General features: G+C 46.0%; 1 protein-coding gene across 5 annotated transcripts in view; it reads right to left on the reverse strand.

Annotated features, from left to right (window-relative positions):
• Nucleotides 1–20735: 20735 nt before the first annotated feature.
• Nucleotides 20736–27591, reverse strand: part of METTL21A (methyltransferase like 21A) — a 59409-nt gene continuing 52553 nt past the window's right edge. For all 5 annotated transcript variants that reach the window (XM_029606362.1, XM_029606364.1, XM_029606365.1 and 2 more), the window contains one exon: nucleotides 20736–21281. In XM_029606362.1, the coding sequence (XP_029462222.1) occupies nucleotides 20812–21281 (470 nt within the window). In that variant the 3' untranslated portion in view covers nucleotides 20736–20811. The remainder of the gene's footprint in view (nucleotides 21282–27591) is intronic.

The raw sequence follows: 27591 nt of genomic DNA on the forward strand, positions 1-27591 counted from the left end.
AGCTCCTCTTCATGTGCTGGCACCGAGGTAAGTCTCACGAGATGAGAATACAGGAAGTACTAGCACCGCAAGTGTTGAATACCACAGGGCCAGCACCGGAGGAGGAGCTGCCAGACGGGCTTCCTCTGCTGTGGCCTCCTGCTTCTGCCATTGGTGGGATCGGGTCCATTGGCGGCATCATGGACTTCCTTCTTCCACCACCGGTGGGATCGTGTTCACCAGCAGCAGCACCACGGTCCTCCTTCTTCTGCCACCAGTGGGATTGGGTCCACTAGCAGCAACACGGGCTTCTCCGTGCTCCTGATGCTGCACTACCGGGTATGTCTCTGCAATTGCATGGTTTGCACACCCAGTTGCTCCGGGTCTGAGAGTAGGGTTGTTAAAAGGGAGTGGGAGTGAGAAAGAGATAGGGCTGCAGAAGGACTGACAGCAAGAATTCTAGATAATGATGCGGCAGTGCTAGGTCAGGGCACACTCACCAAATGAGCACATGAACAACAGCACAACAGAAAAATGTGTGTCTCTGTGTCCTTTTACCTTATCACCCCATTCCTAGACTTCTTCCTTTCCTCTCCCCATCCCTAGATCTCTCATTCTCTCTTTCTCTTCTGCCCATTCCTGAGATCTCATCCCTGAACTGATACTTAAGATTGCTTTTCCTCATCCAATACAAAAATAAATTATACAGACACAAGGTTGGAAAATTACTTAATTTTTATAATATACAAGATGGAAATGTTTTCCAATCTACTTAAGAATTTTCCCATTTTTGACACAATCTACACTTGAGCTGCTACAGCAAACTGTGGGGCTGTGCCTTACACCTCCTGTTCCTTGTTGTCTGACCTTATCCAGGTGGGACAGAAAAATCCTAAATCTATCTCTATGTGTATGTGTGAGAGTATTTGTATCTGAGATGGTAAATGAGTGTGAGTGTGAGTGTGTCTGGGGGGAGGGAAAATATGGCCTTTTCTTTCAGGTGTGTGTGTGGGGGGGGGGGGGGGGAATTCCACAGCCACCCATTCCCCCATCCCTCATAAATGCCATGGCGGCTCTCTGCCTCTGTGAATTCTGGTTTTGTGCTTTTAATGTGTGAAAGGTTGGCCACCCCTGACATAAAGGGCACCACAAACCTCCTCCAATCCTTTTTCCTGCGGACAAATGAAGATTCATCACTCCTTTCTCTGTAAAAGACAATCTTCCTCTTGATGGTAAAGAATCTGAAACCCTGGACCCTAGGGTACTCAGTAAAAGCAAAAGTAAAATCCTTTTTAAAAAATAAGGGGGGGGGGGAACTAAATCAGAGGCAGGATGGGTGAAAAACTTCCTCTTCAAAAACAAAGTTTCCAAAAATGTGGTTAAATTAGGCAAATGCACCCTCTTACTTCTTCACTATACCCACATCTCAAACCTTGAGAGCCAAGGGCTTTCTCCTAAGGAAACTAAACAAAACAGGAGCAGCAAAAAAAACATGCTGCCCCTAGCAGAGACAATTGAAACATCCACATCTAACCAGAAGCCAACCATCTTAAGCTCCCCCATGGGGGTGTAAATTACATCACTATTAATAACTGTTTCTCACAGGACAAGCAGGATGGTAGTCCTCACATATGGGTGACATCACAGGATGGAGCCCAATCACGGAACACTTTTGTCAAAGTTTCTAGAACTTTGACTGGCACCTACTGGGCATCCCCAGCATGGCATCAAACCTGCAGCCAGCAGGGGTCCCTCTTCAGCCTTCTTTTTTCTGCGCAGCAGTAGCCATGCGGGTTAAGGAGCTCCACAGAGATTCCTGACAAGAATTTTCCTCACAGAATTACTAAAAACATCATACCCCACAGGGGTCCTTCCTTCGAATTTTTTGACTCCACGGTACTCTGGTAAGTTTTTACCCGTTTCAGTCAATTCCCGTCAAGTTTGGCCCTCGCGGCCTACTGGCCGTCGACCGTACTGCAGCTAAATTTTTCAAAGGCAATGGCGTCTGGGTTCCAACGGTGCCCGGACTGTACTCGCACTATGTCCATAACAGACCCGCATAAAGTCTGTGTAATGTGTCTCGGGTGTGAGCATGATGTCCTGACTTGCACCAAATGTGCCTTAATGACACCAAAAGGTCGCAAGGCCAGAATAGAGAAAATGGAACTTCTCTACCATTCTCAAACTCCGACGCAGTCTATTGCATCAATGTCGTCTGAACCGGCACTGTTCACTTCGCGCCAGTATCAGCCACCGGCCAGTGACCATCTGGCGTCGACGACTTCTCGGCCTTTGACAACCTCTACTCCTCCTCAAGACCGATGGGATCATAGAGAGAAACATCAGCATCGACACCGGAAGTCTCGGACCATCGATGAAGGAAAATCATCGACCTCGCCAACATCCGAGCCACCATCGAAAAAACCCTGTCCAGAAAAGGCACCAACCCTTTCTGCGACCGGGTCACTGAGGCAACTCTCACCCGGACGGGTATCTGGGGCCGCGACTCCGCCTTTAACATGGTCCCTCCGGCTATGCCTCTGCCTCCTTCTTCCCTTCCGGAGCCAGGGCTGCATGCTCCAGGTCTCCGTGAAGAACTGGACCGGATGGTTCAGGAGGCCATCGATAAGGCGATGCACAGACTCCAAGGTCCCCCGGCACCAAAATTGGTGCCGGTCGTGGAACTGACCATCAATCCCATTCCGGCAGCATTGGCACCGCTGCTCTCGAAGATGGAAGCGCTCATAGCCACTTTTCCACCGATGGATCCTGGGTCACTGATGGCTCCAGTGCCTTCCCAGCTTACCCTGTCATCGGGAGGGGAAACACCGTTCCGCATTCCTCCATCAGGAGTCCTGCCGATGCCTCAACCATCGATGCCAATGCACCCATCGGCGCCACCGATCCATCCATCAATGCCCTCGATGCCTGTACCGGTGCCCTCAATGCCTTCATCAGTGCCTCCAGTACTTCCCTCGATGGATTCAGATCCTAGACCAGGACCTTCAGGAATACCATCGTCCCGTCCTTCTCAGGTTCCTACAGGGACCGGTGCTGATCCCTATGACACCTGGACTGACGATTCATCTCAAGACACTGATGATTTACCATCGCCACCTTCTCCTACCGAAAGTAGGAAGCGTTCTCCTCCAGAGGACTTGTCCTTCATAAATTTTGTGAAGGAAATTTCTGAATTGGTTCCCTTCCAATTACAGACTGAGCAAGATGATAGGCATCAAATGATGGAACTGTTACAATTCCTGGATGCTCCCAAGGAAATAGCCTCCATCCCTATTCACCAGGTTCTTTTGGATCTCCTCAAAAAAAACTGGGAACACCCTGGTTCTGTTGCTCCAGTCAACAGGAAAGCTGATACCACTTATTTGGTCCAGTCAGCCCCAGGATTCCAGAAACCTCAGCTGGATCACCAATCTGTGGTTGTAGAATCAGCCCAAAAGAGGGCAAAAAGATCAAAACCCCACTCTTCCTTTCCCTCAGGTAAGGAACAGAAATTCCTGGATGCCATTGGCCTGCGTGTCTTCCAGGGATCAATGCTTATCTCCCGGATCGCCTCTTACCAGCTGTATATGACCCAGTACAGCAGGGTCTTATTCAAGCAGATACAGGACTTTGCAGAGTCCCTGCCTCAGCAATTCCAGGAGCAGCTTCAAGCCCTGGTACACAAGGGCTTCGAGGCAGGGAAGTATGAAATCAGATCCTCTTATGATAACTTCGACACTGCGTCCAGGGTATCTGCAACTGCTATTTCGGCAAGAAGATGGGCCTGGCTTAAGTTGTCGGACTTGCGCCCTGAAGTACAAGACAGATTATCTGATCTGCCCTGCATAGGCGACAATCTGTTGGGTGAACAGATTCAGCGGATGGTGGCGGAACTCAAGGACCATCATGAGACCCTTCACCAGCTCTCTCTAATGCCCTCTGAGTATTCCTCCAAACAGCCTATCAGGAAGGATACTAAAAAGTCATTCTTCTGTCCAAAGAAGTCCTATCCACCACAGTCTAGGACTCGTTCCACGAGACCTTTCCAAAAGGCTCAGTCTTGTCAACCGCGGAAACAAAAGCCGCAAGAAGCTCATCAGCCAGGCCCTGCTTCCGACTTTTGACTCCTGCATAGAGAGCAGCAGCCAGTCTCCACTGCCTCAGATACCAGTGGGAGGTCGATTGTGCCATTTCAACAACAGGTGGCACACAATCACCTCAGACCAGTGGGTCCTTGCCATAATCTCTCAAGGTTATCACCTGAACTTTCTCTCCATCCCACCGAACTCCCCACCTCTACCAACGTGGGGAACATCTGACCACTCTCTTCTCCTGGAACAGGAGGTCTCCCTCCTCCTCCAGTCCAGAGCAATAGAGCCAGTGCCCTACTCCCAACAAGGCCTAGGATTCTATTCCCGGTACTTTCTAATCCCCAAAAAATCAGGTGGCATTCGTTCAATTCTGGACCTACGTGCCTTCAACAAGTACCTCCACCGAGAAAAGTTCAAGATGGTAACCTTGGGTTCCCTCCTTCCTCTTCTGCAAAAGGGAGACTGGCTCTGCTCTCTTGATCTCCAAGACGTGTATACACACATTGCGATAACTCCATCTCATCGCAGGTTCCTAAGATTTCTGGTAGGCCCCAAGCACTATCAGTACCGAGTGCTACCATTCGGCCTGGCATCTGCACCACGAGTCTTCACCAAGTGCCTCGTAGTAGTAGCAGCCTTCCTCAGGGCTCAAGGTGTTCACGTCTACCCCTATCTAGACAATTGGTTGATCAAGGCTCCCACTCAGCAGGCTGCTCTGTCGTCCCTATGTCTTACTTTACACACTCTGACTTCGCTAGGATTTCTCATCAACTACGCAAAATCCTGCTTAGTCCCATCTCAAACTTTATCATTCATAGGTGCAGACTTGGACACCTTTCAGGCAAAGGCATTTCTGCCTCAACAGCGAGATCTCACTCTCATCTCTCTCGCACACCAGCTATAGTCTCAGCAACGCACAACTGCACGCCACTTCCTCATCCTGCTAGGACACATGGCGTCCTCAGTACAGGTTACCCCAATGGCCTGCTTGGCCATGAGAGTTGTGCAGTGGACTCTAAGATCACAATGGACTCAGTCTGTCCAACCTCTTATCAACCACTGTTCACATCACCGACTCACTTCGTCAGTCTCTAGCCTGGTGGCAAAATTAGATCAATCTCTTTTGAGGCCTGCCCTTCCAGGCTCCAGACCCTCAGATAATTCTCACCACCGATGCTTCCAACCTCGGCTGGGGAGCCCATGCCGCAGATTTGCAGACACAAGGAGCTTGGTCTCCAGAGGAAGCCAAACACCAGATCAATTTCCTGGAGCTGCAAGCAATCAGATATGCTCTCAGGGTGTTTCAGGATCGCCTTTTCAGCCAGGTCATCCTCATTCAGACGGACAACCAGGTGGCCATGTGGTACATCAACAAACAGGGAGGGATGGGCTCCTACCTACTGTGTCAGGAGGCTGCGCAGATATGGGCAGAGGCCCTCTCCCATTCGATGTACCTCATGGCTACCTACTTGCCGGGAGTGGACAATGTGTTGGCAGACAAGCTGAGTCGCGCCTTTCAACCACACGCGTGGTCCCTCGACCCCACTGTAGCGGACTCAATATTCCAACGTTGGGGTTACCCCCACATAGACCTCTTTGCGTCACCTCAGAACCGCAAAGTAGAGAATGTTTGCTCTCTCACTCGCAGTCAACCCTCTCAGCCAAGAGATGCGTTCTCCCTCTCATGGGCACCCGGTCTCCTATATGCATTTCCTCCACTTCCACTTCTCTTGAAGACTCTCATGAAGTTACATCAGGACAAGGGACGTATGATCCTGATAGCACCTCACTGGCCTCACCAGGTGTGGTTTCCAATTCTTCAGGACCTCTCCATTCGCAGGCACATTCCCTTGGGAAAGGACCAGCTTCTGATCACTCAGAACGAACTGTGTCTATGCCACCCCAGTCTTCAGGCCTTGTCTCTGACAGCCTGGATGTTGAAAGGTTAATTCTTCAGCCACTTAACCTTTCGGAGCCAGTTTCCCATGTCCTGATTGCTTCACGGAAGCCTTCCACGAAAAAAATCTTATGTTTACAAATGGAACAAATGGTGTTCTTCTCAATCCCTTGATCCCTTTACCTGTTCCACCATGAAGTTTCTAGACTATCTCTGGCACTTGTCAGAATCAGGTCTAAAAACCTCCTCCATCAGAATGCATGTCAGTGCAGTAGCCGCCTTCCATAGAGGTGTCGGGGATGTTCCTCTTTCAGTACAACCCCTCGTAACACATTTTCTGAAGGGCTTGCTTCACCTCAAGCCTCCACTGCGCCCTCCGACCCCTTCTTGGGACCTCAATCTGTTTTAGGAAGGCTCATGAAACCACCATTTGAGCCTCTCCAATCCTGTGATCTTCGCTATCTCACATGGAAAGTGATTTGTCTTTTGGCAATAACATCTGCTCGCAGAGCTAGTGAGTTACAGGCCCTAGTCACCTATCCACCTTACACTAAACTTCTGCAGGACCAGGCAGTACTCCGCACTCACCCTAAGTTCTTACCTAAGGGAGTATCGGAGTTTTACATTAATCAATCCATCATACTACCTACCTTCTTTCCCAGGCCTCACTCCAATCCAGGAGAACAGGATCTGCATACCCTTGATTGTAAACGTGCTCTAGCATTCTATCTAGACCGTACAGCTGCTCACAGGAAAAGCACTCAATTGTTTGTCTCTTTCCATTCCACCAAATTGGGGCAGCCTGTGGGTAAGCAGACTCTCTCCTCCTGGTTAGCAAACTGCATATCCTTTTGCTATCAGCAAGCAGGCATTCCACTTCAAGACCATGTTAAAGCACACTCTGTGAGTGCCATGGCGACTTCAGTAGCACACCTACGCTCTGTGCCGCTTTCTGACATTTGCAGGGCTGCTACCTGGAGTTCTCTCCATAGCTTTACAGCCCATTATTGCTTAGAAAAGGCCGGAAGACAAGATTCCATCTTCGGCCAGTCTGTCTTGCGCAACCTTTTTACAACTTGACGTACCAACACTCTTCCGCCTGCCCGTTAGGGTTCAGGATGCCCTCTACCAAATTCCTCCCCAATACTTGTGCCTATTGCACATCTTGGGTACATTTGGTGCATTTCTCGGACATCCTCAGCTCGGTACTCACCCATATGTGAGGACTACCATCCTGCTTGTCCTGTGAGAAAACAAATGTTGCTTACCTGTAACAGGTGTTCTCACAGGACAGCAGGATGTTAGTCCTCACGAAACCCGCCTGCCACCCCGCGGTGTTGGGTTCATTTTCTTGTTTTATTTTTCAGCACTTCCTGTAGCTTTAAACAAGACTGAAGAGGGACCCCTGCTGGCTACAGGTTTGGTGCCATGCTGGGCATGCCCAGTAGGTGCCAGTCAAAGTTCTAGAAACTTTGACAAAAGTGTTCCATGATTGGGCTCCATCCTATGATGTCATTCATATGTGAAGATTAACATCCTGCTGTCCTGTGAGAACACCTGTTACAGGTTAGCAACATTTGCTTTCTCCCCCCATCCCTTCCCCCAATAAATGGATTATTCCTTCTGGTAGAGATTCTTTAGGCTGTCTGCATGTCAATCTAAACCCTACCTCTCTGGAATGTAGTGGCTTTCCCGCTAACAGTGGCTAAGGTGACAATTTTGTATAATGGAGTTTCTGATGTTTTTAGTAAAGTCACTAAGTATCCTAGAATGAGGGCCAAAAAAAAAAAATCTCCTTCCTGCTAGGTCTCCTGGAAGGAAATGGAGCCCAAAACCTACCCAGCAAGCCTCTCAAGGTAGAGAGGGAAGACAGAACCCTTTAGGAATAATAATGTAAGATTAAAGAGGTTAAATTTCAAAATTTCAAGATTTATTTTCAAACCAAGAAATTATATATTGTTACACAACAAGTAATTGTAAACAAAATTCCAAAAACAGGATGACAAACAGAAATTTTAAAAATTTTCCTTTCTTTTTAGAGAATTTTAAGTGTCAAATGTCAAAAATAAAATATCAGAACATCAAAATACCAAGAAATCAAGTATATCGGAACTGGTTCTGCAAAAGCTATTTATCAGATAAGAATACTTTAAATGTAACTGCTAGTAACACAGAATGTGATGATTCCAAAAGTTTGCACAGTTTAAGAACTAACAGGCCGATACAGTAAAGTTTGCGCGATACAGTAAAACAAAATATTTAAATTAGGGCCCGCGGTAAAAAGAGGCACTAGGGACACTAGCGTGTCTCTAGCGCCTCTTTTTGGACAGGAGCGGCGGCTGTCAGCGAGTTTGATAGCCGACGCTCAATTTTGCCGGCGTTGGTTCTCAAGCCCGCTGACAGCCACGGGTTTGGAAACTGGACGCTGGCAAAATTGAGCGTCCGGTTTTCAACCCGTGGGCCGATTTTAAATTTTTTATTTTTTATTTTTTTTACTTTTTAATTTTTGGGACCTCCAACTTAATATCGCCATGATATTAAGTCGGAGGGATACTTACTGTATCGCGCGGGAATGACTAATAGGGCCATCAACATGCATTTGCATGTTGCAGGCGCTATTAGTCCCGGGGGGGTTGGACGTGCGTCTTCGACGTGCTATTACCCCTTACTGAATAAGGGATAAAGCTAACGCTTCGAAAACACGTGTCCAAATGCGGGTTAACAGTGTGCGCCACAGTCGTCTCTTCTCCAAACTGAACAGCCATAACTTCTTTAGCCTTTCCTTATAGGGCAGCTGTTCCATGCCCCGTTTTATTTTGGTTGCTCTGCAGGTATATCCTTTTTGAGATGCGGTGACCAGAACTGCATACAGTATTCAAGGTGCGGTCTCAACATGGAATGATACAGAGGCATAGTCAGCCAAAGCAGGGGTCAATACCAGTGATCAGTCCGAGGATAGTCAGCCAAAGCAGAGGTCAAGTTCCAAAGGTCAGTCTGTGGGTAGTCAGCCAAAGCAGGGGTCTGTACTTGGACCGGTGCATTTTAATATATTTATAAATGATCTGGAAAGGGGTATGATAAGTGAGGTCATTTGCAGATGACATAAAATTATGCAGAGTAGTTAAATTTCAAGCGGATTGTGATGAATTGCAGGAGGACCTTGCAAGACTGGAAGATTGGGCTTCCAAATGGCAGATAAAATTTAATGTGGTCAAGTGATGCATATAGGGAAAAATAATCCTTGCTGTAGTTACACAATGTTAGGTTCTATCTTAGGAGTTACCACCCAGGAAAGAGATCTAGGCGTGATAGTGGATAATACATTTAAATTGTTGGCCCAGTGTGCTGTGGCGATCAAAAAAGCAAACAGATTGTTAGGAATTATTAAGAAGGGAATGGAAAATAAAACGGAGGATGTCATGATGCCTCTGTATCGCTCCATGTTGAGCCCGCACCTTGAATACTGTATGCAGTTCTGGTCACCGCATCTAAAAAAGGATATAGCTGCAAAGCGACCAAAATAAAAAGGGGCATGGAACAGCTGCCCTATAAGGAAAGGCTAAAGAAGTTAGGGCTTTTCAGTTTGGAGAAGAGACGACTGAGGCGGGATATGATTGAAGTCTGCAAAATCATGAAAGGACTTGACAAGTTAATGTAAATCGGTTATTTACTCTCTCAGATAATAGGACCAGGGGCCACTCCATGTAGTTAGCAAGTAGCTAATTTAAAACAAATCGAAGAAAATTATTTTTCGCTCAGCACATAGTTAAGCTCTGGAATTAATTGCTAGAGGATGTGGTTACAGCAGTTAGTGTAGGTTTGGATAAGTTCCTAGAGGATAAATCCATTAACTGCTATGATGGTAAGTAATAAGCAATAGTAGTTTGTGATCTATCTAATGTTTGGGCACTTGCCAGGTACTTGTGACTTGGATTAGCCACTGTTGGAAACGATACTGGACTTGATGGACCCTTGGTCTGACCCAGTATGGTATATCTTATGTTCCAGTACAGGTGTATAACTTCACGTTTCTCAGCTACGAAATGGCGAATAGAACAGTGCATGTCATGGTGCCTCTGTGTTGCTCCATGTTGAGACCGCACCTTAAGTGTTGTGTGCAGTTCTAGTTGCTGCATCTCAAAAAAGATATAGTTGCAGTGGAGACAGAACCGAGAAGGGCGACCAAAATTATAAAGGGTATGGAACGGCTCCCCTATGAGGAAAATCTAAAGGGGTTAGGGCTATTCAGCTTGGAAAAGAGATGGCTGAGGGGAGGATATGATAGAGGTCTACAAAATTATTAAAGGACTTGAACAGGTAAATGTAAATCAGTTATTTACTCTCACAGACAATAAAAGGACTAGGGGGCACTCCATGAAGTTAGCAAGTAGCTCATTTAAAACAAGTCAAAGACATTTCTTTTTCACTCAATGCATAATTAAGTTCTGGAATTCATTGCCAGAGGATGTGATTACAGCTGTTAGTGTAAATGATTTTAAAAAAAGGTTTGGATACGTTCTTAGAGGAGAAGTCCATAAACTGCTATTAGTCAGTAAGGAATAGTAGCTTGGGGTCTATTTAATATCTGGGTACTTGCCAGGATCTTATGACTTGGATTGGCCACTGTTGGACACAGGATACTGGGCTTGATGGACCCTTGGTCTGACCCAGTATGGCATTTCTTATGTTATGTTCTTATGAATGAGGCAGTAAAATGGGAACTCTGTTATTGAAACCTTTAACTGTCTACCTGTACCTTTAGGCTGTGCCTTTAAGCTTCAGTGCTATTTGATATTTACAGCATGTCTAGAGCTATTGCTCTCCATGTTCGAGGACCAACTGGGGTGGCATCACACTTATGGAACTATGTCATCTACATGTGAGCGTTAGGATGGGGTCTGCTGGGGAGGGCCGGCAAGCCACACAGTGCTAGCTAAGCTAAACTATGAACACTGTGGGGTAGATTTTAAAAGAAGCGCGATCAGCCTACTTTTGCTTGCGCATCAGACTCAAGCAAAAGTACGCTGGATTTTAGTAGATACGCGCGGAGCCGCGCGTATCCACTAAAATCCCGGATCAGCGCGCGCAAGGCTATCGATTTTGTATAGCCTGCGCGCGCCGAGCCGCGCTGCCTCCCCCCGTTCCCCCCCCGTTCCCATCCCCGTTCCCGAGGCCGCTCCGATTTCGGAGCGGCCTCGGAGGGAACTTTCCTTTGCCCTCCCCTCACCTTACCCTCCCTTCCCCTACCTAACCCACCCACCCGGCCCTGTCTACACCCCCCCCTTACCTTTGTCGGGGGATTTACGCCTCCCGGAGGGAGACGTAAATCCCCGCGCGCCAGCGGGCCTGCTGCGCGCCGGGCCGCGACCTGGGGGCGGGTACGGAGGGCGCGGCCACGCCCCCGGGCCGTAGCCACGCCCCCGTACCCGCCCCCAAAACGCTGCCGACACGCCCCCGGAACGCCGCGACGACCGGGCCTGCCCCCCGACACGCCCCCCTCCGAGAACCCCGGGACTTACGCGAGTCCCGGGGCTCTGCGCGCGCCAGGAGGCCTATGTAAAATAGGCTTCCCGGCGCGCAGGGCCCTGCTCGCGTAAATCCGCCCGGTTTTGGGCGGATTTACGCGAGCAGGGCTCTGAAAATCCGCCCCTGTGTTAGCAGTCATTCACAAACCTGTGTGCCATACATGCCTCTTTTAGTGTCACTATGAGGCAGAACACATTATGGCTGCCACATAATGATATCATCTTTACTTTCAAAACTGTTTTTCCAGTTCACTGTACTGCTCCATTGTCAAGATGAATCCTGAGTAGGCATACTTGTTTTCTGTTACATATTGACCCAGACAGAGAAGCAGTGAGAGAAAGAAAGATGATAGCGAGGAGAGCAGCAGCTAACACTCTACTGACCTCCCTTCCCTGGAAAGGGATGTGGTAGGTGAGGCCTATCAGGCAAAGTAGCGTTGCATAAGGTTTTGGCGAAGCTGGCTGCCACTCATCGTGGTGTCCTCGGTCCATGTGGGGACACATGGGGGATCTGGAGGGAGATCCGGAAGCATATCAATTCATAGTCCATGGCGTTCAGCGAGATTAGGGAAGGCACAGCAAAGCAGCACTATATCTCCAACTTTGGGTGGGTCATACATTAAAGCTCCACCCATCTTGTCCAAACAATGAAATCGACTTTTGAGAACTCCAAAGGTGTGTTCGATGACACAGCAGGTAGCACATAAGGCCTCGTTGTACCTCATCTCTGCTGGTATGTTGAGAATGGCAACAAGAGTGAGAAGCCAGGTCCTGCAACCGTTCCCAGAATCTCCTGTGTCAAAGACAGATTTAAGCCATCCATCATAGCATTGTCACTTGCAGATCTGGCTTGCAAACCACAGCATCCTATAAGACTTTTTAAGGTAGCCTGTACCTTTCCCTGAGCCTTAAAGGCCGATTTGCCTAGCCTAAGTGCATGTCAGTACTAAAAAAAGTTACACTGGCTACCGATTGAACAGAGAATAACTTTTAAGGTGCTCTGTACCATTCACAAAATTATATATGGAGATACAACTGACTGGTTTAATACGTCTATAAGATTGCATGTCCCGCAACGAGATTTGAGATCATCCAACAATTGTCTCCTTACAATTCCTAATATCAAATCGACCCACTTATGCAAAGTCAGGGAACGAACCATATCAATCGCTGGTCCAAAGCTTTGGAACAAATTACCACCAGATTTGAGAGTGCAACATGATGAAAAACAATTTTGAAAGGATTTTAAAGACCTGGTTATTCCGGCAAGCATATACAGAAGAATAGAGGACACAAAAAAATCCATAGGCAATGACAGATTTTGGGAGTCCTCAAATATTTCTACTTTTATTTCTTCACTGTTTTTAATCTTTTTAAAGGTAGCATTTTATTCCTATTGTTGGTAATTCTATATTTCTAGATTATAGTTTTTAGTTATTTATAATATTACAATATGTATTGTTTCCTTCTTTTAACTATTTTTTTTTTTTTTGCTATTATGATATTTGAATTTTGTGAACCGTTAAGACGGATTTTCTCCATTCAACGGTATATAAAACTGCTTAAATAAAATAAAATAAATAAATAAATTATTATTCTGGGCCAGAATATGTGCAGGACAACAGTAGCTAAAAGTAGCTCTTCTTCTGGACTACTAAATCGCAAGTGGGTATTCCAACGATTGTATGCCAGGCCCTTGCAACTGAGCTAGGGATACTGGTGTTGCGATTCTGCCCGCGAGGAGGCTCTTACCCCACGCGGCCAGTCGGACCGCTGACGCTGTTTTCTTCGCGGCAGGTCTGCCCCCGCCGCCGGGTCCCTTCCCGGCTGCCTCCAGCCCGGCACGGCAGGGTCAGGCCACCAGGAGCTCCTTCATACGGATGGGCCAGCTGCCACTGCTCCGGTGTTCCCAGACGCGCTGCAGGCTTCCCAGGGTCTTCAGCCGGCAGGCAGGCCGTCCCTTGTCTGCTTGATGTTCCAGCCCTGATGTTTGCCTGTCCATGTTCCTGCCCTTGGCCTGTCTTCCAATCCGATCCCGTGTTCCAGTCCACTTGATGCCTTTACCTTGCCTTTGGCTGCCGGTGTGCAGCAAACCCTGCTATAGGCTGCCAGGAGTGCAGCAACCTGCGTCTACCCTGCTCCTGAATCACCTGGAAGCTAGCACCTCGTTCCTGTGTCTTCAAGATGTCCTGGTGCCTCGTGGCAAGCCATGTCGTGGTCCGTGACCAGCCCCATGGGCGGGCTGAGTAGGGCGCTTCGTGATGCAAGCCATGCACCTCGTTCCTGAGTCTCTGAGAAAGCCTTACCCTGTTCCTGAATCTCCTGAAAGCTAGCACCTCGTCCCTGTGTCTTCAAGATGTCCTGGTGCCTCGCGGCAAGCCATGTCATGGTCCGTGACCAGCCCCATGAGTGGGCTGAGTAGGGCGCTTCGTGATGCAAGCCATGCACCTCGTTCCTGAGTCTGTGAGAAAGCCTTACCCTGTTCCTGAATCTCCTGAAAGCTAGCACCTCGTCCCTGTGTCTTCAAGATGTCCTGGTGCCTCGCGGCAAGCCATGTCGTGGTCCGTGACCAGCCCCATGGGAGGGCTGAGTAGGGCGCTTCGTGATGCAAGCCATGCACCTCGTTCATCTGTGAGAGCCTTACCCTGTTCCTGAATCTCCTGAAAGCCTGGTATCCTGCGGCAACCCCTGTCGTGGTCCGTGACCAGCCCCACGGGCGGGCTGTGTAGGGCACTCCATGTTGCCAGTCTCGTACCTCGCCCTTGAGTCTCCTGTATGCATCATACCTCGTTCCTGACTCCACGTCTCTTCCTCCAGTACCTCGTTCCTGAGTCTACGTCAGCACTTCCAGTACCTTGCTTCTGAGTCTACGTCAGCACGTCCAGTACTTTGTCTCTGAGTCCTCGTCTACACTTCCAGTACCTTGCTTCTGAGTCTACGTCAGCACGTCCAATACCTTGTCTCTGAGTCCACGTCTACACTTCCAGTACCTTGCTCCTGAGTCTACGTCAGCACGTCCAGTACCTGTGCCTGAGTCTACGTCTGCACTTCCAGTATCTCGTTTCTGAGTCTCGTCTGCATCCATGTTCCAGTCCTCGCTGCCCTGGCCTCCATCCGGCCTGCCGCTTCATGCTGTACCCTGCGGCAGGTCCGAAAGGGCTGGGAACGGTCGGAGGACTGTTCACAAGACCAACATAGCGTTGTTGGGTCTTCCGAAGCGTGCAGGCCCGGAGGAGGGCCTGTCTTCCAGTCTTCACTCCAGCTTGCTTCCATCCAGCCCATGCTCGGGCATGCCACGCCTCCCGCGGCACCTCTTCAGACCCTTCTGGCGTCGAGCCGCGGCCCAAGGGCACACACATCTCCCAGGAGTGGGATCGCTCTCCTAGCGCTCCCCAACATACTGGTGTGTATCAGTCTGCCAACCTTGAAGCAATACATAAGAGCTGCCACACCTGTGGTAGCTGAAAAAACAGTACCTCATGGTATGATTGTGAATATCCCTGCTTGCTCAGCAGTATGTCTTCCATAGAAACCAATTTGTGAGCCCTGACACAGGGAATATGCCAGGCCACCAACATGCACAGGACACTGCATCTGATTCAGCTGTGTGAGGGTCAAGACAAACTGTGGCTGACAATCTGGATGACGCCTCACTAACCAGCCACACGTAATCGTGCAGTACCAGCAGTGTGGACACTTCAAGCTTGTGATTAACCAGTGAGACTTAAATAGCTCCCAATGGGACGATAGGAATAGGGTCATTTTGAAAGTGAACACGTTAAAAGTGTATAGTGCCTGCTCACACATCAAGCTTTAGGGCAAGTGCATTGTTTGCCCTCAGAAGATTAGCAGGCCTCTGCAGCATGGGGAGAAAAGGGCAGACCCTGGGGTAATGGCCTGCAGATGTAACTGTACAAGCCACTTGTTATGGCAGCAATGCTGTTACCTCCTCCCCTCCCCCCCCCCCCCCCCCCCCCCCCCCAATATCCATGCCGTTTGCCACAAACACATAGCCAGAGATGGAATATAGAAAGAAGCGTGTCTCTTACCTATGAGCCAACTGTCACTGTACGGACCATCCTCAAAATTTTCACACAGGCCCAAATGCCTAAGTATAAAGGAATTGTGCGTGCTTCCCAGGTATCTGGCCACCACATCGAAGATGTGCATTTGAGCATCACAGACCACTTGCATGTTGATGGAGTGGAAGAGCTTTGTGTTGCAGTACATCTTGTCCCTGTCACGGGATGGAATGATGGCCATGTAAGTACAGTCGATAGCTCCCACAACATTGGGAAAGATTGCGAAGGCATAAAAGCCTCTCTTCAAGTCCAACAAGTCCTGCCTGTCCCAAGGAAATGCTACGTCGCAATTAATGCGGTTAGAGACAGCTGTATGACCTGGTCCAGACAGCAGGAAAAAGTGGTTTGAGACATTCCCCCCACGACCCCTACTGTCATTTGGAAGGAGCCAGTTGCAATGAAATGCAGGGTTTCCAACAGTTTGAGGCCAGGCACAGTGTGGGACCTTTCGGTGACCGGATCCAATCCCCTCGAAATTCTTCATATATTTCCAGGATAGCCCGAGAGCTGAGGTGATACCTGCAAACCACATAATCCTCTGGCATGTCCAGCAAGGATGCTCGTGGAGGAAAGATGAGCGCCCTGTATTTCTTCCGCCGTGGCTGCCTGCATGCCAGGCACTGCCTGGGCCCTGACTCTGCGATGCCAGTGGCTCTGCCTCCGGTGCAGGGACTTCCCTAGGAGGGCTTGGAACTGCCTTTGCCTAGACTTGAGGCTGTTGCTGTTCCGCTTGTTGTTGTCTGCAGCGAGCCTCCAGAAGTATCCAGTATCCCCCAAAAGTTAAACTTGCAACAAACATTATGGCTTTAGGAAGTTAGACCAGGTAAGTACAGGTGTTTTTATTGAGCCAGGAAGGCCTGGGTAGGTATATCTGTTATAATTCCTCTTTTTATTGTGCACGATAATCGCTGCGATAATACCCATGATATCGGCTGCGGGAGAGCGATAAATTGCTTTTTCAACGTAACGCACAAAAAAAGGTGTAAATATTTCCAGTATTAAATCCTGCATGAGAGCAATAATGTTTCGAATTCTGCGCTAGCAGACCCTCATTTCCATTTACTCCGCTCAAACTCCACCCACTTGATTACTCAAATTTTAATTTGCATATGCATTTTGCATTGCAGTATTTAGCGCGCACATGTTATAAAATCCAGGGTCAGCGCACACAAGGGGGTGCACAATTGTACAACTTGTGTGCGCCAAGCCGCGTAGCCTTCCTCCATTCCCTCCGCCCCCCCACCTTGCCCTCCCTTCCCCTACCTAACCCGCCCCCCAGCCCTACCTAAAACCCCCCTTACCGTTAACTTTTAAGTTGCGCCTGCCAATGACGGCCGGCCTGCAATCCCGGGCACAGTGGCAAATAGCCGCTCTGCCTGAAGGCTCTGGCTCCGCCCCACCCCCAGACTGCCCCGCCCACGCCCTGCCCCCTTTTTCAAGACCCGGGACATACGCGCATCCCCGAGCCAATGCAAAATAGGCTCGGCACGCGCAGGGTTTTAAAAGGGTTACGCGTGTTTATTATGCGCGTAACCCTTTTAAAATCCACCCCAATGGGCATTGATCAAGAAGATAGTAGTTGCAAAATTAATAGCATCCAATAAATAGGGCAACATTGCTCAAATTTACCCAAATCAATAGGACCCCAATACAATTATTTAAGACAAGTAACACTGTCTCTTAATAATCCTGGCTGAACTTTAAACCTTAAAAAAGAGGTTCAGACCAGAGTACAGAATCAACCATGAGATCATAAATGTTTCTGGAGTCAGAACTCCAGGACTCAGGGGCAATCACAAGATCTAGAACATGCCTAACTTGATGTGTTGGGATATCTGATTTTTTTTTTTTTTTGCACTAACTTTAGTATGGACAGGGAAAATAAATCCTTAGTTTCTTTCAATGACATGTCTTCAGCATATATATTCAAGTCCCCTACTAACATTAGGTCATCAAACTGCACACACACAAAATAATAACTTAGATATCATCAATCTGGTTGAATTTATTATGACCTAGTGGACAGTAAACCGGTCAAAGAGTCCAGCCTTGAAACTTTACAACTAAATTTCCACACCCTTGCCCAGTCTCAAACGAAGTATGTATAGCCTGAAGGCTGATCTTATAAATCAATAAGCCCCTCCCAACCCCCTGCATCCCCCTCCTTGATGAAAAAAGGGAGATAATACCCAGAAACATTCTTTTGAAGAATTAAAATCTTGTGTGCTTGATCTTATTCCTGTACATCCTCGAAGCAAATATCGTGGACTTTTGTTATGTCGACAATTGCAATGGATTTTCTGACTTAAATCCACACAGCCATTAGGACTTAATAATATTATAGCATGGGGTCAATTTCTGTAAGATATATTTGACTGATTACATCCTTTATCTTTAGATTGAGGTCTTTAGATATAGTCAGTAATATCAGTGCACATTGATTTTTTTTCTCTCATACAGTAATTGATAAACAAGTGTTTCTATTCATGATTACTAAGTAATGCAAAGGTGCTGGCTTGATTGTCTGCTTTCAAATGATACTGCTTTTTTATTGGTTGATATTGAGAACATTGAAGCTTTATACGTGCAGATGAAAGTCTCTGAGTGAATCACCGTAAATGTTTTGCCCTGAAGCAGCTAGATAACAACGAAACATGACCATGTCGACAGTTTTGTTTAGACTAAGTACTGAATTATGTTCAGAACGTTTTTTCCTACATAAATAAACAAAAACATCGGCTGTATATAATTCTAAGGAACTGAATTGAAATAAGAAAGAAAAAAAGGGGGGGATTGTCCCATGATGGCAGTGCAGTGCTGTGCATTTTGAGAAGTCTTTGATTTCTTTTGCTGTCTGAGGTTTTCCCCTTAAAACAATATAATGTGCAGATTGTCAAACTGTGATTTTATCTGTACCAGATGGTGCTAAGACATATGGAATAATAGTGTGTGTTGTCTTTAAATGTATAGTACTTAAGCTGTTTTAATAAAATAGATTATAAAGTTATAAATTAAAATATTCTGTGGTTTATGAAAATAAGAAAAAAGTAACACCAGTGGGGTTGTTGCTTCTTTGTACGGCAGCCAATGGGAAACTAGAGGAGCAGAAATTCGAGTGTCTAATATTGCTCTAATGTTTGAAAATATGGGTTGTAATTCTGCTGCTAGTTTTGCCAATGTAAAGCAAAGGACATGGGCAAAAAATACCGAGACATCTCTTGAAGTAGTATAGTTTGAATTATTCTTAACAGGATATAGATGTCCGTCCATTAGATGGGTTAATGAAGGAAGATGTAGATAAAGCCAAAGGGCATACGTTACAAGAGCTGCTGGAATAACTAGCAAAATGGCTTTAGCACATAGTCTCTGGTACACTGGGCTGGAGCCTATGAGGCAGTGTGACTAATATGGTTCTCCCCACCATCCTCTCCTGCAGCCATTTCAAGGATTTCAGCCTGAGCCTTAGCTTTCTTATGTGCAGCAGTGATGGCAGCATTTTGCTCCTGCTCTTCTAAATCAGTTTTCTTGCATGCAACAATATTCCATTCCTTCTCCTCCAATTCTGTTCTCTTATGTGCATGCCACTCCTACTCCTTAGGTCTAGTTTTAAGGCTGCTTCTTTCTGCTATAAGATGCACATATCTGTGCAGCTTCCTCCCAGTGCCTGCTCTGGTGGCAGCTGCCCTTGTCAAAGATAGGTCTGAGTGCACGGATTTTGAGGATTTTGTTGTGTATCTAGAAGACCTAAGCACTGAAATGCAGTTTCCTTTGAGCAATCCATTTGAGATTCTACTTCTGCTGTAATCTCTTTGTCCAAACTCTTATGCCCCTGATCATTGTTTTTCAAAAATCTCACTCCAGCAAGCTTTCTCCTGAATTGATCCATGTTAGGAAAGTGACATATTCTTGTGACAGGAATTGGTAGGTTCTGTAAGTGGACCTAAGCTGGCTCACACCTTGTTTACTTGCTATATTTGTAATATTAAATATATCACTCGAGTCTTTTTTCAGGCTTTTTCCAATTTCTCATGATAATAATCTGACAATTTTACAGTTTTCTCTTGCCTTGTGTGTGAGAGTCAAAGTCTGCTTAGGCCTTTCACCTTCCTGAATTTGCTGTGGCAAACACGCACACTCAAACAAACCACACTTTGCTATGAAAGGTTGCATTTATAAGGAGATAGTTCTTGATACTGAAAATCATAATAACCTTTTGCCAGAATTAACTGCCCCTGAGAAAGAAAACAAAATACAAATCGTGTTGGGCTTGGCATTACAGGGTTTAACAAACATATTTTTAACCAATAAGTGTCATTAGACTGTGCTTCTCTTTATTTTATATGCAACAAAAAGTTAAAAAAAAATAGAGAATCTTTTTTTAAGGAGACCTTTGATTAAAACTCGGGCTGCACTACATTTAAGTGGTTGGTGCAAGATATCTGCACCAATGACTGCTTTTAAGTGATATATTACAAGCTCTATATTTCTATGATGGTCTCACAGATATAACTGGGGTTTTTATTTTCATCTAGAAGGATAAATCAGTCAAAGATACTCTCCCACTTTCACTTAAGAGTTTAAAATTGTATTCTCTTTAGCAATAAGACAGAGGGCCTTGCAGCACACACTTGTACGATACCATCTGTATATGTACACAAGGCTTTCTATACTTTTATAGCACAGCTAGACCACATTCCATCATTGGCACTATTGGGTGATTCATCCTACATATGACTGACTTATCCTGCTGTCCACAGAGAATACCAGCCACAGATAAGCAGCTTTGCTTTCTGTATTAACCATTCTGAATAAATTGTTTGATCTGCTATTGAAAAAAAGTTTTAGTTCAATTAAATGATTTCAAAACTGTTTTTCAAATAAATTTGGAAAGAAATTAAAATATATCCACTCTTGAAAGTATGACATTTTTTAAAGTCCTCATAATAAAAATGAACAAAACTGTTGATCAAAATAAATCATAAAAGAAATTTTTGTTTAGGTAATCCACTGACAGTACTGTGGAAAAAAGCCATATTTTCTCTGCACTGGCTTTCATAGAATACTCCAAAATGAAGTGGAAAATGACAACCCCACGTAGAAATATTAGCCAAGAAGGAGGTGAGGTGTACACAAATTCAAAGCAATATACAAACGCCGGGAGTTCAACAATCAAAATTAAATTTTTTATTATATCAAATGCAGCAGTCCAATTAATCTGAAAGTTCTTCCAATCTAGGTCAGTCCCCAGACATGATCGTGTTTTGCGAGAGTGCTTCATTGGGAGGGACAGGGTACTGAAAATTCAAGACCTTAAGGGCTTCCTTCTGGGCCCTTTTCTGTGCCTGAAATATATGTATATCTGTGCTGGAATCATAGTGGACCTCGACTACAGTGAAGTCTGCCTTTAACATTTTCAGAAAGTCCCAGTCCCGAGCATAACGCATACGACAGGACAGTAAGATCAGTGTGTGCTCCCAACACAGGTGCTCTAGTGTCTGCAGCAAATCTAAGAAGGTTTCCTCCAAGTAAATAATATCTGATCCCAAAATCAGGTCAAATCCTCCCGGAGAGAAGTTTCCTAAGTTTTTTCCCCAGCTCAGCTCTTTGACGACAGCTTTGTGCTGGAGATCACTGGGTAAGTTATCTTGAATGTTCAACTCCAGTAATTCCAATGCCACCTGTCTGTCCGTGATGGTCACGTGAGCACCTATGTAGAACAAGGAAAATAAAGTGGGTAAGAAGCATACAATATGCATTTGTACCAGTTCTGTTATACAATGATAAGGCAACAGCTTTGCAGTTGTTAAGCTCAGCATCTGTAACCAAGTGTGTACTATAATACAGAGGAACACTGTATTTCAAGGAATAAAATATTTCTGGCAGAAAAAAAACTTTTGACTGCATCTTGAATAGATATAATCACCACCCACACAAATGCTGACAACTACTCCCTGATGGATTTGTTTCTGCTCTTAAAAAAAAAACCACACGCATAATATCATTCTTTTTTTTTTTTAGTTAATGCTTTCAAATGCACATTGCACTACTTTCTATTGCACTACTCCAAACATTATCATTAGATACCTCTGTTTGTGGTATAATAGACCAGAGCAAACAAAGGAGTCAGCCAAAGATGCCAAGTTTTAGTTCCTTCATTTATATCCCAACAGTATCGCTGCTCCTATCCAATTTTAGCTTTGATCTCAGTTTGTTGCAGCAGTGGCCATTTTGTAATGTTAAATATTTCTCCTTGCAATTTTTTTTTTAAACTATGGTGACAGTAGGACCAACAATGGAAGATGCAGCATGAGATTCACAAAGCAGTTTGGCTAAGGAGGACCTCTTTATGCCATGTGAGATAGTTATCTGGACCTATATTTAGGTGTCCAAGTGATAGGGGATGCCCTTGGAGCTTGAATGCTATTTATACCTGGATCAGCTGTTTAGTGTTCAGGGGACTGTAGGCTCTAACTCTGTTCTCTAGTAATGGGTCTTGCCTTTTCTCTTGGACCCAAGTAGACAGCTATAGCAACAAAACATGCGGTGTCCTGCCATTACGCCAAAAATGTAATCTGACTAGGAATAATATGAACCAAAACCTGGGAATTGTCCTTGTTGTCTTTTCTGTACTCTGTAATTTTATCTTACTGTTATTTTTATAAATTTGTTTCACTTTTTTTATGTATTTTTTATATTTATTAATTTCCTATTTATTTACAAGTATATAAGATTCAGTCTTATAAGCTAACTCTAACTTGTGGGGTGTCTCCCAGAAGGGTCTTAAAGCCAAAAGGATCTCCGAAGGACTCTGGGAAGTTTTTTTTAAATGGATACAAAAGAGCAATTCACAGAAAGGTATAGGTCTCCTTCTTCCAAAATGATACCTGAATTTTATAAAGATTCCTTTTAAATGTTCTCAAAATGAGACGTGAGTTCCTGACTTTGCTTTTTAAAGACCACTTCTACTGAAAGAGTTTCACAAAAAAATCAGACAACAAAAAACCCCAAGAGATTATCTGAACAAGTAAAGGGGTAGTATATGTGGTGCCAAATGCTTCAGAAAATAATCAGAGTACTATGCTGGGCCAAGAAGAGTTTGAATGGCTTGTCAGTGATGCACAGTGCTAGATGTCTGAACTTGTACAGTTTGGCTAAGCAGAACTTCTTTCATGTCAGGGCAATAATACCACAGGGTTTGATATTACCTATCTCTGGGACCAAAGAATTATGGATATTATATTCTCATTGTGTGACAAAAACATCCCAGGTTGCTACTGGATCAGACCTTAGCTACAGGCATCATGGCTCAGAACTGGGAATAGTTTCTTCTCTATATTTTTCCATCTTGGATAAGGATCAAGCAGTATTATTTCTGGTAGCTACCTCCATTCAGGGACCACTCATGTAGTTCAAGGTTCCAGTTCCTCCTCGCCTGCTAGGTATGAGGCTCTGAGAACCATTCCTCAAGAAATGGCCCAGTTCCACATCTGGACAGTTTCCTGACACAGAAGGTATGATCCCATTCTTTCCTGCTTGTTGATGCAGAACATTGCCACTTGAGAGTCTGTTTGGATAAGTATTACTTTGTTGGCTAACTGATCTCTGATAGCCTTCAAAGTTTACCGCATAGCCTTTAGCTCCAGGAAGATTATCTGACAACAATGTTCCTGAGCCAACCAAAAGCCCTAGATAAAGAGCCCCTTTACATGGGCTCTCCAATCCAGACTAGAAGCATCCATGGTTGGACAATTTGAACAGAAGGAATTTGAAAAAGTATATCTTTTTGCCAGATTGTAATGGATCAGCCACAGGCACAGGGAATCCTTTAGGGGTTGGGTGATGCTGAGACTGTCTTGAGATCTTCCATGGCCCAAGTCCACTGCAATCAGGATGTTCATTGGGCTCTTCTCATGGACCGTTGATGCCATGAGGTCCAACAACCTCGACATATCCTATACTGATGTCATCTGACTCATTATCCTCTTCACCATGGATTATCAACATGATAATCCTCTCTTGTGGGGGGAAAGCTCTTGCCCGAGTCATGTCTAGCAGAGCTTCTATAAATTCCAATTGAGATGACCAGCAGGTCCTCTGGCACAGATACTATAATCTCTGCTATGCTCTCTATGAGCCAGTCAAAACCTCATCTCAGGTTCTAGCTGGGTGCTGATTTCAGCTTTGGGGCCTTCTGCTGACAAGGACCAACACAAGGACCTTGCTGTTGACAGGACGGGGGGGGGGGGGGTGGTGCAGAAGAAAACTTCTGCTTTGCTGATAGAAATGTCTCCTTAACACTCTGCTTGGGAAACTCCTGGCTGAGGAGGATGGGCCTGGAGTGGCAATGGGGAGGGTCTGAACCATTGTGCAGAGGTCTTTTATCTCAACCACTGTTTCCTTGATCTTATCCTCAAAGAGGTTCTCTTCACTGCAAAGCAAATCAACAAGTATTTCCTGGATATCCAGTCTGAAACTCGCAGGCAGATGAATCTGCAGGCATCAATACCCATTGCAGAGACTCTTGAGGTAGTGGGTATGGAGTGCAGAAAACAACAAAGTCAAGTAAACCATGTGTTTTCCACATTCTATACTCTTGGCCACCAGTGATTCTAGATCATCCTGCTGCTTCTGAGAAAGAAGCACAGCCATATCCTCGCTTTCTTCAGGATGTCCCACATGTACTGTCTCATGAACAACTGATAGGACACTATACTGGCATTAAACATAGCCCCTTGGAACATCTTTCTCTCAAGGAAGTCCAGGGTATAGGAATCCTTCACTGGGGGCATCAAGGAATGGGTGCTACACCTCTTAGCCTTAAAAGTGGATTTGACCACCACACACTGGTGCAGAAGCTGCTGCTTCTTGAATCCGGGAACCTGCTGGACATGATATATTACATCCACCTTCTTATTTATTGGAGCCACAGAATGGGGGGTTCTCTGACATCCTCTTCAATATATCCTAAATGATTTCATGGATGGGGCAGCCACTATGTCCCTTGGGAGGGGGGGAGCATGCTTCACAAATTGAAGAACATCCAGCATCTTGGTTCTGGAGTCATCCTTGTTCTCCACCATATATGAAATGGCCTCCACTATCCTCTGGATAAAGCCAACAAAGGAGAGGTTTTCAACGGAGAGGACAGTGGTCAACCCATTGACTTCTCTTGATCAGAAAAGTCCTGATCCATAGCCATAATCCCAAGAATACAAGTCTAAGCCCCGCTGGTAGGCCAGGGTCATGAACCTGGATTTCGCCCCAGCTAACAGTCAAAACCTCAGAGACTGTGGAAGCCTAGACCCTGATGAACTCCTGTGCCTTGGGGGGAGTTTCCCTACCTGAAGGGCTGGAAACAGCCAATGGTGCAGTGATTCCCAATGTTGATTCCTTTCCAGGAACCAGCTGTTGTGAGTGAATGGTTTAGTGGACCCTTGGGCCGACCTGTGAGAGACTGGGGAGAGGTGTCCTATAGTCTCTGGTGAGTGACAGGTCGGGAGGCAGATACTAGGCAGGAGCTGGACATGAGCTTCACCCTGGAAGCCGGTACTTCCCCGGGAGGAGCCCGTAGGAGCCCGGCCGCTGGGACTTAGGGAGAATACGGAAGCTGGAGCTGGAGCAGGCAGGTAGGGATCAGGCGACAGGCAGTAACTGAAGCAGGCTAGGACTGAAGCAAGCAGGAACTGAAGCAGAACTGGCTACTGGAACCAGACTGGAGCCTTCATAAGCGGCCTTCATAAGCGCGGACGGCACGCATGCGTGCGCCTAGGGAGGTGTCCCCCCCCCCCGCGGGGATGCCGCGAAACAGGCCGCAGACCCTCGGAGATGGGCCGGGACTAAGGAGGTAAGGGCCTAGTCGCGGCTGCCGCGACTGGGACCGCAACACCAGCATCAAGGATTCCAGTATCGGTTGGACATCAATGCTGTCAATGCCAATACACTCCATTTTCAATCCAGGGCCTCCTCAAAATCTTGTGTTCAGAACCTCCTCAAAAACTGCCGATACCAAAAAAGCCTGAGAGGCAGAGGGGAGACCACGTTTTCCTGGGATATCAGAGGTGTATTGGTGGCTAACACCTGGACACTTGGAGACTGATGCGATTCTTGGGACTGCATTGAGAATGAGCTTTCCTCACCATGGGAACACTTCAGGGAATTCAAGGCAGCTGTCAGAATGTCCCCACTCCCAGCATAAGAATATAAGAACATGCCATACTGGGTCAGACCAAGGGTCCATCAAGCCCAGCATCCTGCCTCCAACAGTGGCCAATCCAGGCCATAAGAACCTGGCACACCTGGTACATATTGGCCTCCAAAGAGTTTTTAAAAGTTTAATACTTATCTCTTTACATAGTCACAAAGCAAAATAAATTCCTCAGTGAGGTCAATGATATTCAAACAGAATCTGTATCTGGTGTACTTCAAGGCTTAAATAGACTGTTTGACAAATAAGTATTATGAGAACTAGACTAATTTCGTTCAGCTGTTCAGCAATGGGCACAGGCACAGTTTTTATGAGCTTTCTGTTTCTTCGTTATATAGTCATACTTCTCTGTTTACAGTATTGTCACCTTGACAACTTCTCTGATTTCTAACATCCTCAGGTATTTGGTTCAGTTACTAGTTCCTGCCAGGATCACTCCCATCTTCTGCTTTCCTACCTTTATTGTATGTTTCTTCAGGTGCCATTCTAGCTACTTAGGTAAGGCTTAAGAAATATTTTAAGTACTAGTTGACTTCTATTTCTTTGCATTTTTTCAGCTGCACATTGTGAAGAATATAAGCCAGCAGTCAGGCATAAAGCGTGACTGTAAGGTATCATTCGCCGAGCACATTTTAGAAAGGGCCCGGCCACACGTGTAACCCCCAATACGTGCAGAAGTGCCAGGCCATCAAAAAGGGGCAGGTTCAGCTGGGACAATGGCCATTAGGCCCTGTCCCGGGAAAGCATGTGCTGTAAGTTACTTCTGCTCCATCACACATCAATGGACACAGATGTTGATGCTTCTTGGCCTTCACCAAATGTATCTCACCAAAGTTCTCCGAAGCTGGAACTGAAGAGGCTGAACCCTTTGCGTTCTTCGGATGGGAGGAATCAGATGATGATCTGTCCCCTTGCATCTGTCTGGTGTTTGATGTTGAGGGGGATCAAGGACTTCTTTATCCCAAGATACCACCCATGGTCAATGTAGCTCCTAGGTCCTTCAATGTTGATGTCTCCGATGCTGATACTTATGGGCCTAACTTACAAAACCCAAAGTGCTTCTCCATAAGCTCAAGTTGGGAAGGACACCCCTAGGAGTCATAGTTGCAAAAATGGGATACCTCTTCATTGTTCCCTGGGCAGAGAACACATTTATCATGGGAATTGTGATAGACATGACTTTCTCACTCAGTGGGCACTTATTGAAAAGGGCTCTGTGGAAAAGAGGAGACTGAAGGGTTCCCTGCATGGACATGTGTCAGTATGGCATGCCGCACATGTCCAGTAGGGTATTCTCAAAGTTTCTAGAAACTTTGTCTCTTTAATTCCTCACCCTAGCCATCACCACTACGAGCCTGTTTATTCCTGTGCATTTTAAAAATTCCTTGGTACGTTTTCCAAGAATAGGAATGATAATGCCAGTATCCACCTTAATTGCAAATTCGAGTTGTACATTTTGGCATGTTAAAATTTCCCTTGTAAAAGAAAAACAATTACGTCTTTAGTCAAACATACATGGGCCTTATTAAAATGTATAGAATGTTTTGTCGATGGTTTTCAAGGGGTTCAATCACACTTGCTTAGGTCTTATTTCTATGTTGTATTGATTAATGATAATAATAAAAACAGATTTAAATATAAAGGGGCAGATTTTATAAAACTATGCGTGCGCGTACCTTTGCACCAGGCGCAAACAAAAGTATGCCGGATTTCAATAGGTACGCGCGTAGCCGCGTGTATCTGTTAAAATCCGGGGTCGGCGCGGACAAGGCTGCCCAAAATCGGCAGCCTGTGCGCACTGAGCTGCGCAGCC

This window comes from Rhinatrema bivittatum, chromosome 6 (genome assembly GCF_901001135.1).
Source record: "Rhinatrema bivittatum chromosome 6, aRhiBiv1.1, whole genome shotgun sequence".
Taxonomy (NCBI): Eukaryota; Metazoa; Chordata; class Amphibia; order Gymnophiona; family Rhinatrematidae; genus Rhinatrema; species Rhinatrema bivittatum.